Source organism: Sorex fumeus, unplaced genomic scaffold, assembly GCF_029834395.1.
Source record: "Sorex fumeus unplaced genomic scaffold, SorFum_2.1 ptg000128l, whole genome shotgun sequence".
NCBI classification, from domain to species: Eukaryota; Metazoa; Chordata; class Mammalia; order Eulipotyphla; family Soricidae; genus Sorex; species Sorex fumeus.
The window spans coordinates 37,913,326-37,931,350 of NW_026606185.1; the positions used below are offsets into that span (position 1 = coordinate 37,913,326).

Sequence of the window (18,025 nt, forward strand, 5' to 3'; positions counted from 1 at the left end):
TAAATTATTTGGGGGGGGGGTGCCCACACCCAGCAATACTCAGGAATTACTCCTGGCTCTGCACCTCTGCACGCAGGAATCACTCCTGGCAGTGCTTGGGAGACTATCTGGGATGCTGGGGATTGAACCCAGGCCAGATGGGTGCAAGGCATATGCCTACTTGCTGTACTGTTGCTCCGGCCCCTTAAATTCATTATTTAAAACAAAACTTGACTACCCTTTTTTTCTTGTTCCTTTTATTTCCCCTGTGGTCTCCTTTTATTTCCCACATGATCTCACAGGTATTTTTCTGTGCATTCTTCATAGTATTTTGGGTTCTTTCTAATAGTAGAATTCTTCTTAAGAAAGCAAGTATTTGGAGATTGGCCTGTGAAAATTACAATAATTTCTCCCATTACTGAACAATTTCTCTCCCATGTCACAGTCTGCATCAGTGGTATAAGGCAGGTTCCTCCATAATTGATGACTTCTTCCTTCCATACCATGCTTGACCTCCTGGGCTTTCTGGGGGAACTGTGGAGAAGGAAGTTTTCTCATAGGGAAAGAAATCATACTGTAGGTGATTGTGAAAGCTGTGGGACTGGATTTGGGCAAGGTGGGGGGAAGGGGATAGGGATCAGTAAGGAGCCCTTGTCTGTATCTTAGCAAGCTAGTGAAATTGCTTTGATCTATTAAGGTCTCTAGAGGTTCATTGTGTAGGAATGCCATGCTTGATTCATACTGCTTTATCTTAGCCTATCCGAAGGGGTTTTTGTTTAGTCACAGTACCTGGCATTCATGATGTAGTGTATGTGGCAGAGAGAAGTGTTGCTGGAATGATGTGGACAATGCTTCAGAGATTTCCTGAGAAATTGGGGAAAGTGTAGAAGTATCCTGTCTCTCGCCTTACTCTCCTTTACCTAAAAAAATGTTTGGAACTTTTTTTTTAAAAAATGGCATTGTTTTGAGATCAAGAAAATGGTGCAGGTGTCTGAGGTGACACCTTAGCTCAATCCCCAGCACTGCATAGTACCCTGAGCACCTCCTGGGTGTGGCCAGGTGGCCTCTTGGCAGTGCTCGGAGTTTTATTCCTGGCTCTGCACTCCAGGGTTCATATGGGATGCTGGGGATTGAACTTAGCTGCATGCCAGCCAGACACTCTTCCCTTAGAACTATCTCTCCAGCCCCTCTGACCTATGAAGTCTTGAGCATCCTTCAACCTGTTCTTCCAGTAGCAACCCCGAGTACAGCCTACCCATAGCCTCCCTTTGCCCAAGCGCCTTTTTCCTTTCATGTGGTTTAATATACTTCTTTGTTTGGAATACCTCCTCTGAGAACCATCTCAAAGGAGGCTTCTCCCTAGTCTTCCTGATCACATTAATCCAAATGTGAGAGATCCCTCTCCTCAGTTTTCAGAGTTCTGTGGAAGCTTTGAGCCATTGAGTACCTATAACCTCAACATGAACGTGACAGCTCCATGATTAGAAGGACCACGCATGTTTGACTTTACTGGGTAATATTGATTGCTCTTCTTGGGTCTTTGTTGGGCAGACATTTTGAACTGACTGTATAGTAACGCGTTTGATAGTACTGATTACTCTTTCTTGGGTTTTTTGTTCACCAAATTTTAAAAAAAATGTTATTAGTGAAACACCATGAGGTACAGTTGTAGACTTACAAATTTTTGTGCTTGGGTTTCAGTTATACAATGATCGAGTACCCATCCCTCCACCAGTGCCCATTCTCCACCACCACTGATCCCAGTATCCCTCCCACCCCCCATCCCCCCTCATCCCGCCCTGCCTCTGTGGCAGGGCATTCCCTTTTGTTCTCTCTCTCCTTTTGGGTGCTGTTCACCAAAATTTTTTGAAGTAACCCCTATAGTACCTTTGTCTGCCATGTGGTTTAATATACTGTTTTATACTTTTGTTGGGTTTTCCATGTGTATTTCTCTTAGCTCTCCAAACTAAGACTGCAACTTTGATGTGAGGTGCAATGAGAGGTACTATAGGATATGAAGCTGAACTCCCAAAATGAATAGTTTAGTAAATTAATGCCACATCAATAAAATGTTACTAAAAATAATATATAGGATATAAAACATTTTAAATGGGTTACTTGGCTCGTTAAGAGTAAAATCATATTCTTTGATAAATATTTGCTGTTTCACTGGTTTTTTATTGATTAATAATCAAAGTTTCATTCTTCTTTGCCACCAACAGGTGAACATTTCTTTAGTGGTGACTTATAACCAGAAAAATTAAATAGGAACTCTACCCTGTTAAATTCTTGCCTCCTACTCAAGTTCTTTTTAACTTAAATCCTCTCTCTTTACTAGTCAGTAATGAAATTTTATTTTTGTATTTGTTTATTGGTCATGAGTTGGACTACACCTGATGGTGCTCAGGGATCATGCTAACAGTGCTCTGAGGCCCCTGTGGGATACTGTGTGCAATACTACCATCTTGTGTGCAATACTACCTCTCCGGCCCCATATATAATTACACTACTTAAGGAAATTTTGTCCACTTGTGGTCGAGGAGGCAGTACAAATCTGAGAAAATGCAAGTGCACATTCAGAGATACTCTCCTCCTGATAGAACAGTTTTCCAGAACTTTGATGACCCTAATATTGTCCCTTATTTATGTGTTGACCCCTTCAGAATGGGTTTCCTGTGTAAGTAGAAACTCAGTTTCTGACTTGGCTTTCACTTACAATAAAGGAGTTTCTTGCACTCCTTTTCTCCCTCTGGAATGTCAGAGTCTAACTTTAGCTCAGTCCTCACACTGACTGCAGCCTTTGGGATGTCTCCCAGCTTGTTTCAGTGTCCTGCTCCCAAGGACATTTTGTCCTGCTCTGCCGTTGCCCTCATTGAGCCTGGTACCGGACCACCGCTCATGGTAGAAAGCTCGAAAGTGAGGCTGCTTGTATTGGTAAAATTTGATGGGCATGTTCCCCTACAGCTCTCAGATACTGGAAGCAAAAGCACTTGAAAAGAAACCTTGCAAACCACTGAGACCATTCTTAGCCTGCCATTAGTTGATTCTTTTAATTGGCTGAATGTTTTTCTGCATTAATGGGCAGACTTGCAGTTTTTAGTCTTCCCTAAAAGATTAAGCTGCATCCCTGAGCTACACTCCTGACCCTGTTCAGTCTGTTTCTTTAAAAGCTGATTTAAAGGTAACATTACTTTCTTTGTTCTTTATTTTTGTTTTTTGAACCATGCCTGTGCTGGAGCAATAGCATAGCAGGTAGGGCATTTGCCTTGCAGGCGGCCGGGCAACCCAAGTTCGATTCCTCCGCCCTTCTCAAAGAGCCCAGCAAGCTACCGAGAGTATCTCGCCCGCATGGCAAAGCCTGGCAAGCTACCTATGACGTATTCGATATGCCAAACACAGTAACAAGTTTCTCAATGTTACTGGGCCCACTCGAGCAAATTGATGAACAACAGTGACAAGTGACAGTAAGCCATGCCTGTAAGTGTTCAGGACTTCCTTCTAGTTCTGGCTGTGCTCAGGAATCACTCTTGGCAGGCACCAGGGGACCATGTGGGGTGCAGAGATGGAATCCGGGTGGGCCACATGTCAGGCAAGTGCCTTACCAATTCACCTGACTATCTTCATCCCCCAATAACATTATTATTATTTTTAAAGATACATTCTTGGTTTTGGAAGACAAGTCACACACAGAATGTTCTTACCTTTAACTGAAATTTTCCCCATCCTTATATACAATCTTTAAAAAGACTGTCGCATGTGAATTAGTGAAAACCCAAGGGGACTTATCAGCGAAACCCCTAGCCACATGATTTGATAAGACCTTATATAATATCTGTGGCTGCTCTTAAAAGTCTGCCACTCTGGCTAATGATTGCTGGTTTATTTTTCCATAAAAGAAAGGAGATGAAAATGTCCCTTGACAGCTTATTATGTGCACAGAAAAGGGGAAGGTCGGGGTGCCTTTCAGCACTCGGCACAATTCACAGAACCCATCCCTGTCTTTGTGTGTGTGGATACTGAACTATTCCTGCTGGCCATTTCTGCTTTTCTCTTCATGAAATCAATCCGAGTGCTCCTTGTCTGAAGAGTTTACTTAAAAGTACAAATAAAAAGTTTGACATAACGCCAAGCCCTTGGAAGAAACCGGAAGCTTTGGTTGAGGGCCGTGGGAATGCCAGGGAACACATGCAGTTGGAAGTAGGACTGTGGACTCTGGATCTTTATTTTTGCATCTGTGACTCAGGGCAGGTAGAGTAGACTGTGTCCTAAGTTCACTCTGCCAGAGTTACATAGCACTGTGCTTACTGAAACCCTCAAGCCTCTGCTCGTGCCAGGAATCTGAAAGATGCTTATAAAAACAACACAGAGCATCTGCAGATTTTGTCCCCCCCCTTTTTTTGGATTAGAAAAATGCAATTGAATTTTGGATTTTAAGTTCCTTTAATGTTAATCTTTCCGATTATTATTTCCCAATGGCCATGAAGCTCTTCCAGCTTTGGGTTTATAGGTGGAAATATTTCTGCTGATGTGCTGCAAATGTGTAAGCCTGTATTTTGTGGCTTCACTTTCCTTGTTAGGAAGCCCTGATTTCCCTAAGGGGAATACTGCCTTCCACATAAGGCTTATCCTTTGGTAACAGATGCAGTCTTGTAATAATACCAGTTTTGCTAGTATTAAAATAGCAAATAGAGCTGGGATGATTTTGTGCTTGTTGTGTGCAGATACTTAATAATTCAGTTGTGAAAGATGGCTGAAAAATTGTTTATGTTCCTGAAAATATAAATTCCAAGCACTGAGAAAGAGTACTTAGTAGATAGTCCATGAGGATGGTAGTCTGGACAGAACATGTGTGTCCCTAGGAGTATCCCTTCAGACAACACTGCTCTCATGTCCCTAGTAGCAACATGGATAAAAGCTGGGGATGGCTGGAAGCAGGAATCTTGATCACATGAGAATGAAGTACCCTTTTCTCCCAGATAACAAAAATACTAAATGTATCTTAAAAGAGAATTTTGATGATAGACTGAGAATTAGAGAACCATCTAATTTTAGTGCATAGAGGTCTTCCCACACCAATATTTTGCAGATTATGGAGGTGAGACTGTTCATTTAACAACATATGACACACACAAGGAAAAATCTATTGAAGAAGATAAGGGCTTTGATCCAAGGACTAACAGTCTAGTCCTCTCTCCCTCCCCAACCCATCTCCTTGTTTCTCATTGATTATTAACTAGAGAGATAGCACAGAAGCCACGGCACTTGCCTTGCCTCTCACCAACCCTGATTCGATCCCTCATACCACATGTCCCCTCCCCCCTCCAGCACTGCCAGGAGTCATTCTTGAACACTGTCCAAGAATATCCCCTGAGTGCCACCAAGTATGCCCCACCCCCTGCCCTAAGAAAATAGTAACTTGAGAATGAAAGAGAACATTCTTACAAATCCTTTACCTGTGATTCCTATAATGAAAGGTATCATTGCCTCAAAGTATCCAATAAATTAAGGCTATAATTCTTTTCTTCTGACCCTTCATCAGGACTACGTAAGACTGAATAGTGGAGAGTTGTAACTGCATCCCTTAGTGATAGACATTGCTGCTCCTTCGCCTGTGACAAAGGAGTTGGGGAAATTTGAGTAGCTGTTTGTGGCGCAATCTAACGTAGCTTGCTACCATTATAGATTTTGTCATATTCTTGGGGAAATGCTATACTATTTTGACAGTGATAATGAATATCATAGAGGGGATAGTTATATAAAATAAGATTGTTTTAAAGGGTAGCCTGGGTTTTTTTTTAGGGGAGTGCAGCTGAAGAGATAGTACAATGATTAAGGTGCTTGCCTTGCTTGCAGCCAATCCATGTTTGATCCCCCGGTCACTGTCCTCCCGTTGTTCATCGATTTGCTCGAGGGGGCCCAGTAACGTCTCCTTCATGAGACTTGTTGTTACTGTGTTTGGCATATTGAATATGTCACAGGTAGCTTGCCAGGCTCTGCTGTGCGGGCGAGATACTCTCGGTAGTTTGCCGGGCTCTCCGAGAGGGGTGGAGGAATCGAACTTGGGTCGGCCACGTTGGCTGCATGCAAGGCAAATGCCCTACCCACTGTGCTATCGCTCCAGCCCATGTTTGATCCCCAACACCACAAATGGTTCCCAAGCACTGCCAAGAGTTCATCCATGAGTATAGAGTCTAAGGGTAAGCCCTGGGCATAGCTGGGTGTGGCCCAAAAACAAAAAATAAAATAATAATACAACATGGAAAGCCATACCCCAGCAATGCCCATCTGGCTTCTGGTGTGGTGCTTGCTGCTGGGGGTGGCCGGTGTAAGGGCTGAACCATGCAGTGCCCAGGATCAAATCACCTGGGACTCCCACGTGCAAAGCACATACTCCATCACTTTGAGTCTTTTTCTCCAGCCCATAAAATAAGCTCTTATGAGGATATTTGCTAAACTACAAAAATCGCAACCTTATATAAAGATTAGTGATCTATCTCTCCAACCCAAGGTGCTCTATAAGAGTGAAGGTGACAACGGAGACTCTTGACATCAGTCTGAAAGGTCCATCTGTTTGTTTTAAGTCTCCTTTGTGACTCTTTATAGTATTATAATATAGAAATTTTTTCAAAACTCTCTTTGAACATTTGTAGTTTAGCTTATAAATTTTTACCTGCCCAAAAGGTGTTAGAAATTGAAACTCTGATCAGAGTTTGAATTCCATTTCTGTTACTAGATGAATGACTTTTTAAGCCTTGTTCTCAAATCTGTAAATAGAGTGATGATAATAAAATGCTTACCTCTGTGGGGCTCTGAATGTTAAAAATAGATATGAATGCTTTAACAGATTTCACACAAATCTGTGTTTTCATTTCTTATATTCCTTGGCAAGGTATAGTCCTAAGTATATTACCAAGTACTACTTCCTTTTTGTTATCTGAAAACTTCCTTCTTAAAAAAATGTTCATTTAAAAAATGAAAAAATAAACTAAAAAGCCTATTTATCCTCATAGTACTTTTCACTGAAATTCTGGGATCTGGTAAAGATGAGGTATGTCTTTTCAGACTTTTATCGATCCAGTTCATAGACTTAAATCCTATATCCTCTAATCTTTTGAGTATGGAAGTTTATTTTTAGTTCTGCCTTACTCTAGTTTCTCACCTGTTCATTTTGATTCCTTTAGATTCCCAGATTCCCAATATTATGTCACTTTTAATGTGTAAAAGTAGAAGCCATACTGATGCCCGTAGCTGTAGATCTAGTATGACATACAAAGGCAGAATATTTATCTCTTTTTCTATTGCCTGATTATTTCCAGGATCTTGTTGATAATCACAGTTGCTGTATCACCTTAAACTTGAAGGGCTCAGAGCAAAGCCTATTACAACTATCTGTCGGTAAATACAATGTCCTGTGATTGGCTTTTTTTGTGTGTGTGTGTGTTACCTTAAAGCTTTTTGAAACATACCCTTGACTTTTCTGTACTCTTGGTCTTCACAGTGATTCTTAGCTTAGTTATGTTGTTGTGTTACAGGTTTGTTTTTTAAATACACACACACATACATCCCATCAATTATTTTTTAAATAATAATAATAATAATTCCCATAATATCTCTTATGCAGGTCCTTGGTGACATTCAGATTTTACTCCTTATAAACCCTTTTAACTGCTGTCATTTATAGGCCTTGATTCATTAGCAGATATTTATGGGAGCCCATGCTATGCCAGATACTTTATTAAAGGCCTGGATACAGAGGGGACAAGATCCAGGCTCTCATGAAGCTTTATCTCATCTAGGGGAAGGTGAACTACAGACCAGCATATGAATTAACAGTAAAATGTCAGACATCAAACAAGGTGTGTGACAGCAGGGTCACTTCAGATAAGGAAGGGCCTCTCTGAGGAGATGACATCTGAGCCTTGATCTGAATGTCAAGGAGAAGATGAAGTTCCAGGAAATGGCCTGAGGAAGGGCCGTAAGAGAGGAGCACACCTGAAATGTTCTAGAAGCAGCAGGGGAGCAAGCCATGTGGAAGGAGCAGCCTTTGAAGGAAGACAGATGGATCTGGACAGGAGCCTGGTCACTGTGGGTCACGGGACTTTGTATTTTGAGATGGCTTTATAAAATCTGTAGTTTCCTTAGCAAGGACAATATATGATCTCAGCAATGGTGACCTATTCGGTGCATAGTTGATGAGACTGGGCTCTGTGGGAAATTTAGGCCACATTATTTTGGGTTGATGAAATGCCCTCTAAATCTCTGCCTGTCCATGAGGAACATTCTGATTTCTGATTGGCTGAGGTTACCAGCACAATGTTTCTGAATTTCCTAGTTAGTTGGTGCTCACTTTGTCTACTAAGGAAGAAAATACCAAATTTTAAGAAGGAGTGGGCAATATGACTAAATATTTAGTTATTTGTATTTGATATATGACTAAATATTTAGGTTGATTTCTCAGAAAGAGAAAGTAACAGAGAAGCATTGCTGCTCTTCATCAGAGCATAGTGAGATTAGAAAACTATGAATTGGTTGAGTGACAGATGAAATAATGGGAATGGGAGAAATCGTGCTAAGTTGCTCTGTGTAGGAAGAGATAAAGAGGTACATTAGCTGAATGGGTATGGTGGAATTCAGGGAGGTTTTTATAAATTTTCTCAAAGCCAGATGACGCTAGAACAGATTTATGTGCTGTAAAAAGAATTCATGCAAAAATTGACTTTGGAAGAGAAAGTGAGGATAGTTACAGGAGTGACGTCAATGAGAAGGTGAGAAGGAAACACGACCCAGGGTGGAGCAGAGTCAGCTTTGGTGGGAATCATCAAATGATGGCATTGTTCAGGCTGTCCTTGGATCTGCTCTCCCTCCTCAACAAGAAACCTTGAGAGTGTTCTTAATATCACCAGTTCATTCCAGGGTAGCACTGTAGCACTGTTCTCCCGTTGTTCATTGATTTGCTTGAGTGGGCACCAGTAATGTCTCCATTGTGAGACTTTGTTACTGGTTTTGGCATATCGAATACGTCACAGGTAGCTTGCCAGGCTTTGCCGTGTGGGCGGGATACTCTCGTTAGCTTTCCGGGCCCTCTGAGAGGGACGCAGGAATCGAACCGAGGTCAGCCACATACAAGACAAATGCCCTATCCCCTGTGCTATCATTCCAGGGTATTTTTTTTAATTTGTTTTCATTATGTTAGGAGACATTAGATTACTAGAAATTTGGGGAGCCAGAGGCTAAAACTTCCCAAAGACATTCCCAGAGGCAATCTCAATAAGTCTTTAGTCTTTATTATAATTTCCAAAGTCAGTAAAATAGTTCTTTTATTCTTAGGGAGTATACGCGCTGGAAAATATGACATACAGTACAATGCCTAAAAATAATCATATACAGATTATCAGAGATACTAATGTGAATTACCCTTTCTGCATTGCCTGTTGAAAAAGAATCATTCTGTTTATTTAATGCTCATGGAGTACTGAAATGATTAAAAAGAAAAGGCATGCTGACTGCTCCAGCCTTTTTGAAAAATAATATGAACATTCTTAAAAAAAAAAAACTAGAAATTGAGCTCCCATTTGCCCAGCAATAGCACTTCTGGGAATATACCCCTGGGGCCTGAGAACACAACAGCAGAAACACCTTCTGCACTCCTATGTTCATTGCAACACTGTTCCCAATAGCCAGAATCTCAAAACAACCTGAGTGCCCAAAAACAGATGAATGGATAAAGAAACTAGGGCACCCTATGGAGTACTATGTAGCAGTTAGGAAAAATGAAGTCATGAAATTTGCCTAAAAATGAATGAACATGGAGAATCTCATGCTGAGTAAAATGAGTAAGAAGGAGAGGGGCAGATGTAGAATGAGTGCATTCATTTGTGGTATATAAAAAATATATGGTAGAAGAGTAATACCCATAACCAAGGAAAATAGGGGCTAGAAGGACTGGCCAGTGGTTGGAATCAACCACAGATGTGTCTGGGTTGGAGAGTAGGTATGGCAGAGAAGAGACTAGTATAACAATAATAGCTGAGAATGATAACACTGGACAAAAACTGAGTGTTAAAAGTAGGTAAAGTGATATTCCTGATAACCTTTCAGTATCTGTATTGCAAACCACAATATCCAAAACGAGGTGGGGAGTGGGGGGGGGTGTGAGGAGGAGGAGGAGGAGGGAGGGAGAGAGAGAGAGAGAGAGAGAGAGAGAGAGAGAGAGAGAGAGAGAGTCTGCTGGGAAACAATATAAACTGGTGGAGAGATGGGTATTGGAATACTATATGACTAAAACCTAATCATTAACAGCTTTGTAAGGGTCTATCTCACAGTGATTCAATTTAAAAAAATTAAAAAAAAATAAAAGTGCAAAAATAAATAGATGGAAATACAAGAAAAATAAAAGCTTAAAAAGCCAAGAGCATACAGGCAATAAATTGATTAGGATTAGGATTCTTCCCAAACCTCTTTTACTCTTTTAGACCTATTTCCTGAAGTAGGTGATACCACTCTGTGCTGGAAGATCCAAGGGTGTGTGCTGTAGTCTAAGGTGCTTTCTGTTTGTTCACTCCAAGAAGATGCAGGGAGCACTGAGTGATTTTTATTTCCTAGAAAGCGAGTAATTAGCCAAATAACCCAATAACAGACAACCTCTGTTCTATACCCTCAAATAGCATGAAAAAGCTCCTATTTATTCTGTAACCTTTAAATAACCATGATAAGAAAATAAAAGAAGGGCCACAGGTAATACTACAGAGGTACTAGCATGCAGCCTACCCCAGTTCAAATCTGCGCCTCCACATATGATCTCCTAAGCATGACGAGGGATTACTCCTGAGCACAAAGTCAGGAATAGCCCCTGAGTACTACCAGGTATGTCTCCCCTCCAGAAAAATAGTTATAGACATCTCACATAAGGATAGTTGGTTGCCAAAAATTATAAAGTATTTATGAATCTAAACTGTCTCTGTAATGAAAATTTGGTAAATATCACCACAAAGAGTTCATTCCAGAAATGTAAAAATAATTCAACATTAGAAAACCGTGAATATAATTGTAATATTACTAGGGCAGATTTTTAAAATTATTTCTATTATTGCTGAAAGTGTATTTAAGTCACATTTCCTAGAAAACTTCCCAATAAAGTTTATTATTATCCGGAGCCAGAGCAACTGTACAGCAGGTGAGGCATTTGCCTTTCACATGACCAACCCAGGTTTGATTCCTGGCATCCCATGTGGTCCCTGATCTTGCTAGGAGTAACCCCTGAGCATTGCCATATGTGACCCAAAAACCTCAAAAGAAAAAAAGAAAAAGTGACTGAATACCCTTTCAGCATAATAAACTTACTAATGAAGTTCATTTCTTCCTAATAAAAAATCTTGATATTTTTCTTGCTATTATTTGAGTACCATGATTTGCAATACTGTTAATGGTATTTTCATGATATATCATTTCACATCTTTACCAGAGTCCCAAGAACACTCCTCCCCACCCAACTCCTTCCCAATTCTTAGTACTAAGCTTTTTAAAGAATCACATTTTCATAATATCAAAAATAAGTAACCAACAATAGACTTAGAGGAAAACTTATAAGATGATATCCTTATTAACAAAAAAGGTATATAAAAATATACACATTTGACATATATGTGTGTATGTGTGTGTGTATATATATATATATATATATTATATGTATGTAGAGCTGTAGCACTGTCCTCCCATTGTTCATCGATTTGCTCAAGCAGGCACCAGTAACATCTCCATTGTGAGACTTGTTACTGTTTTTGGCATATCGAATACGCCACGGGGAGGTTGCCAGGCTCTGCCATGCAGGCAGAATACTCTTGGTAGCTTGCCTGGCTCTCCGAGAGGATGGAGGAATCAAACGTGGGTCGGCCGCGTGCAAGGCAAACACTCTACCCACTGTGCTATTGCTCCAGCCGATGTATATATATATATATATATATATGTGTGTGTGTGTATATATACGTGTATATATGCATATATAATGCAGATGTAGTACAACAAATGTTCATTCCCCCTGTACCTTTCCTCTCACTGCTTGGTAATCTTTGTTTTGTAATCCAAGGCCAAGGGTTTGTCATCATTTGATACTATTTCCTTGTTTCGTTTTGTACACCACAGCTGAGTGAGATCATTTATATTTGTCCTTCTCCCTCTGACTTATTTTACTTAATGTGACACGCTCCAATTCCATCCACATTACAACAAGCCACAAGACTGCATCTTTTTTTTTATAGCTGAGTAGTTTTCTGTTGTGTGTATGGTATGAAATTTTGTGGGGGAGTGGTAATGAAAATCTTCTGCAAATAGAGAATGATGATAGATGCAGAATTCTGAATGTTTTTAGAAAACTGAACTTTAAATGCATGTACCTTATTTTATGAATTTCACTTCAGTAAAGCTGCTGTTGAATAGCACATAACTATCAAAATCTGTTGTTTTACACCAGGTGTGAAATATGTAAAAGTATGGGGTTGGAGAGATAGTATAGCTGGTAAACACTTGCCTTGCATGTATGTGACCAACCCAGGTTTGATCCTCAACACCTCATATGGCCCCCCAAGCCTGCCAAGAGTAATTCCTGAGTGCAGAGCCAGGAGTAACCCCTGGCAAGCCAGGTATGGCCCCAAAACCAAATTAATTATTTTTAAATGAAAATTTTTAAATACACAAAAAACTATAATGCATGGTAGAAAATGTTAAGAAAGAGGAAATTATTCTGCATATAATAATACATATCAGAGTATTTATGTCAAGTGTGAAACTGGTATAGGAACAGACAAAACCATTTAATTCTAGTACTTACACATACTAAGGAAGCAGTATATAGTAACGATGGTGTTTCTCAGTGCTAACAGTATGGATTATTTATGAAATAGTGTTTCACATCTAGCTAACTCTGTTAATCAGCATTTTTATTTAAAAGTAGCAGGAAAAAATCCAGACAAGCTTAGACAGAGACAGATTTAGGAAAAGATACGGTATTGGGTAGTTCAGTCTGTGGAGAACCAGCTCAGCGATGTCATGTATATATGTCTCAGCATGTCTGACTCCCCCACGCCCCCCTCCCCAGACTCAGGCCTGGACTGAGGCACCATCTTTACTGCCAGGGGTGGGGAAGGGACGCCCACCACCTTCGCACATAGCAGGAGGCAGCACGCTGCAGCACTTCCTAACCCAGATAGGAAGGTGTCCAAATGCCAGGAAGCCCAAAATGACAGATTTATACTAACATTTGGATTAGCTCAAATTAGAACCATTCTTTCTATCATAGACCAAAATTAATTCCACATGGATTCCCATGGAATGTAAATGTAAAACTTGAGACCATAAAAATACTTGAAGAAAATACACGTGAATGTTTATGTAATCTTGGTTTGGGAAAGTTGTGAGCATGATATAAAAATCAGAAAGCCATTAAAAATGTCAGGAGGGAATGTTAAGTGATCGAGAAAGTGAATCATGGTCTGTTAAATATATAGATATTAAAATGGTATATGCCAAAACGTTAACAGTGGTTTTCTCTGGAAGATGTGACTAAAGAGGTCCCTCCTCCATTCCTCCTCCCTATTTTGTAGGATTTTTTTTCAAAACTTTTTGTTGCTTTATATATTTAAAAACTGTTAAATTTGTATTATGAATCACTTGGTTGGTTGACCAGTTTGTGAGAATACTAAATATCTGGGTCTCCATAGGTAAAGTTTGGTTCTAAGCTCTACAGGAGTGAGAATCATTCTTTTCTGAGCAGGTGATAAAACAGTGGGTTTAGACACACAGCACTATAAAAAAGATGGTTTTAAAGTAACTTTTGGAATTTGCTCCATCTGGTGGCACTTTAAAAGGAAGAACTGAATAACTAGATGGTGACTGTAAGAATGCTCCCAAGATTACGATGTTTCTCTTACCTCCCCTCGTGTTTTTTGTTTTGGTTTGTTTTATTTGGTCATGTTTTTTAAGAAAAACCATCTGGTCGACTAGAACCATACTAGTTCAGGCTCAGGACATTGGCATCTGAGGAGATGCATTACAGATGTGTATGTTCTGGAGATAATATTCATGGTGACCTCTATTTCATCACTTGATGCTCTTATCTTTAAATAGTGATTGGCCCATTATTTCCTGATCGCTGGTAATCCTTTGATCTGATAGTGGCTCTCTTCCTTTGGATCCCTATTTCAGTACAGGATGCTCAACATCTCCTTGACATTAACAGACATAAAGCTGGGTTCTTCTGTGAGTCACCTGAATGAAATGAAAGGCTCTTCACAGAAACCTTGGTACTTGGTTAGGGATGAAGGGAGCCCTACAAGTTCCAGAAAGGCTTTTTATTGGCACATTTATGTCCTAGTCTGAGAGATCTAGAGAAACAAAAAAAGGAAAGGGAAAACAAAAACAGATGCTTATTTCTTTCTTGTCAACCAACTGCTTTCTACCTTGTGAATGAAAAACAGACTTTCTGGCTTTTCATTTCTCTTTCTTAATTATTTTTTAATATTCAGAACATATGAATCAATACACATTGATCTTACCAGGATTATCTGGTTCAGATTGTCATGATCTAAGAATAATTTTTTTAAAAATCAGACTTCTGTGATCATGTCCTTAAGGGACTCATTGGGTATTTCTGTTATTTTTATTTCTCAGTCATAAACAGCTTGACTCTGAACTTATATAAGTTTTAGTATTTTCATGTCCTCATCCTTCATGTTAATGTAGGAACCCCATTGCTCTAGACTGAAACTAAATTGGTCTACAACTGCTTTTGATATTTTGTGGCTTAGTTATACAGTTTCACCTAAACCACTTTTGCAAGATAAATATAAAACGACTTAGAAATATTTGTAATTTTTCAATCATTCATTTCCTAAAAGCTTTCACAATTTTCTCTGGTTTAAATTTTAGTTTGTCCTCTTCCTCTTATGTAGTGTAAAGCAGTTAACAGCTAAATGAAGGCGGGATGGGGGGGGAGGTGTTCACTTTTTTTTTTTTGATGGAACTAAGGTGAATTACACATACCTTGACTTCTTTGGCATGAGTGTCTGAGGTTCTGGGGTCAGGGATGTGTCTCACTTGGGAGGATGTATGTCTCACGTGGGTGAATTTAATTCTCAGACTGCAAAAAAAGCGCCAAGCTTGAGATTCTGTCCATAGAACGTGATGACGTTCTGACAAATGCAACACCAGTTCCACAGTGGTTAGTAATGTAGTGGGAGCCTGAGCTGCACCAAGGCACAGTGCCTACCCCTTAGCACTCAGTCCACGCAGAGGAGGGATACAATGAGCAGAGGAGCACACGTGGCCTGGAGAACTCTGGGTAAAACCCTTCCTGCCAAGCAATCCTCAATTAGGCCGGTGTACAGTCAGACTAACGAAAATGTTGTCTTGTTTCTTTCTAGGAGCAGCTTACTGCCAGTTCATGGACATGCTCTTCCCAGGCTGCATTAGTCTGAAGAAAGTAAAATTTCAGGCAAAGCTGGAGCACGAGTATATTCACAATTTCAAACTTCTGCAAGCATCGTTTAAGCGAATGAATGTTGATAAGGTAGGAAATGAACTATAACTCCATAGATACAATGTCTTTCCTTCAAATTATTTCGCACAGAAATGAAAAAAAATTTGGAAACGTATCAATGGAAATATATGTTGATAGAGAAGAGACAGACTGGGGTCTGTATAATTCTCACTTCCTTATTTGTATGGGATGTTTTGTTTGTTTTGTTTTGTTTTTTCATTTAAGGAGATTTTTTTAAAAGATGTAGCCAATAGACTAAAACACTCTAACCGGAATTATCTTAATGTTAAGATATAGTTAGTCCTGTTTTAGCAATGTCAGTGAAGAGTTTTTGTGTTTGCCTTCTAGCTCTGTGATTCTTTGTGCATCTTGTTGCCTTGGAGAAATGGCATGTTACAGCGGAAATCACATGGGTTTGAATCTCAGCTTTATGACTTGAGCAGATTTTTAAAATTCCTTGAGTCCAGGTTTACAGTCTACAAAATGGAACTGTAAGCCCAACCCGTGATTATAAAGCTGTTCATCAACATGCCCAGCATAGTGTATATAGTCAAATTCTTAGTGTCTACAAAGTATTGTTTTCCCCATTGAATTATTCTAATTTTGTGATGGAGTGACAATAAGTGGAGTTAGACTGGAGGCTCAGCATGTGTCCCCCACGTGCCCCCCACCCTCCTACCCCTCACCCCTGGTCAGGGACGATTACTAAAGTCTGCTCCATCCTGCTCTAGATGTTTTCTGCTGCTGCTAAATATATTTAGTCCCAATTTGGGGATACCATGCTGGGATATCAGACCACACCAGTGGCTCTGGGGGCTGTTTCTGGCTCTCTGCTCAGGAGTAACCCCTGGTGGTGCTCAGCTGTGTTGCCAAGAGTTTGAACCAGAGACATGGTTGCAAGGCCAGCCTAGTGTATGTAATCAATATAGTGTATATAGTCAATCCTGCACTATCTCTCCAGCCCCAACCCAGATCTTTTACTTAGCCTATATCTCAGAGGAAGTTAGCCTAGGGGAAAAAAAATGAACCCTGAATAATTGAGAGAGAAACCAACAGGGAAGAAATGTGAAACTTTTCTTTGCATCCATTGGTAAATAGACTGGAAATAATGGGGATGGTCTACAGAGCCGAGTTTACCACGGTAGTGAGATGCAGTGCTTAGGGGACAGGTGAGGGGAAGAACCTGAGACAACAGTGGAGGGAAACAGACACTCTGGTGGCAGGTGTGAAGCGGGTATGCACCATCCATGAAACCCTGTTAGTGACAGTATTGTAGAATTGTAAAGTGTGATGACTAGAATAACATCTTTAAAAAACTGTTCTGAGTTATAAGAAATGGAAGTTAAGAGAGGGAAATTTGGGAAACCATGTATTTTTCAATTTGATGCAATTGAAGTTATTAATATTTAATTTTTTACATTTTGGGGGGCACTTGGGGACCGACCATGTGCAGTCATGCTCCAGAGGCTTCTCCTTCTAGCTCTGTGCTCATAGGCCACTCCTGACTGTGCTCAGGGAGACCGTATGCATTGTTGGAGATTGCTGTAACCTCCTCACCCACCCCCGTACTATCTCTGGACCGCATTGTCTACATTTTTTTAAAGGTGCTCCTTTTAAGATCTGTTTTAGGGCTTCACCGGGTACTCTCAGCTGGCTAAACCACACTTAGAATTTATTCCATTTACATCATTACACAGTGAAGCGGTGGGCTTGGAGCACTGGCTTTCTGTCTAAATCTCATGCTAACAGGCAGCATCCACTTTGTTCCCTACCTTTGTGACCCAATGTTCACATTCAACTTGTATTTCAACCCAAGAGGAAGAAGTAAGAATCTGGCCATGGTGACAATTGGATACTTAAGTACCTTCCATTTTCCTTCAAAGTAGCTGCCCCCTAAATTCAGGCAATCAACCACACCTGTTTTTCTGTCATAATTCTAAAGATTCTATTAAGATTTCCACAGAGAATACTGACTGGCTTTTGAGATCACAGGGCTGGAGTGATAGCACAGCGGGTAGGGCGTTCGCCTTACACGCGGCCAACATGGCCGACCCGAGTTCGATTCCTCCGCCCCTCTCGGAGAGCCCGGCAAGCTACCGAGAGTATTCGATATGCCAGACACAGTAACAACAAAGTCTCCAATGGAGACGTTACTGGGCCCGCTCGAGCAAATCGACGATCAACGGGAGGGCCTTTACCTTTACCTTTTACCTTTGAGATCACCAGAGGGAAAGGTATCTGCATGCAAATCCGAGGTTCCTCTAAGAAGCTGGCCTGAGTGCCGGCATCTCCTGCTCCAGAATGCCTCTGTGTTCCCCTTCCCTCGCTCGCACACATTTCCCTCTCAATTCCCAGGGCTCATCTGTGCTCCTGTATATTCCTGAGTTATCAAGCCTGTGGTTATATCGCGTTGTTCCAGAGGAACTGTCAGATGGTTATTATATTTGCATTGATTTCAGTCTTATTCACTCTCTCTGCACTGGTGATGCAGTTTATTCTACAACATGAAATGAAGAA

At 40.5% G+C, this 18,025-nt stretch overlaps 1 protein-coding gene across 2 annotated transcripts in view; it reads left to right on the forward strand.

Annotated features, from left to right (window-relative positions):
- The window catches only part of MAPRE2 (microtubule associated protein RP/EB family member 2), a 140,575-nt gene that overhangs the window by 81,931 nt on the left and 40,619 nt on the right, over positions 1–18,025 (forward strand). For both annotated transcript variants that reach the window (XM_056138235.1, XM_056138234.1), the window contains exon 3: positions 15,393–15,538. In XM_056138235.1, the coding sequence (XP_055994210.1) occupies positions 15,393–15,538 (146 nt within the window). The remainder of the gene's footprint in view (positions 1–15,392; positions 15,539–18,025) is intronic.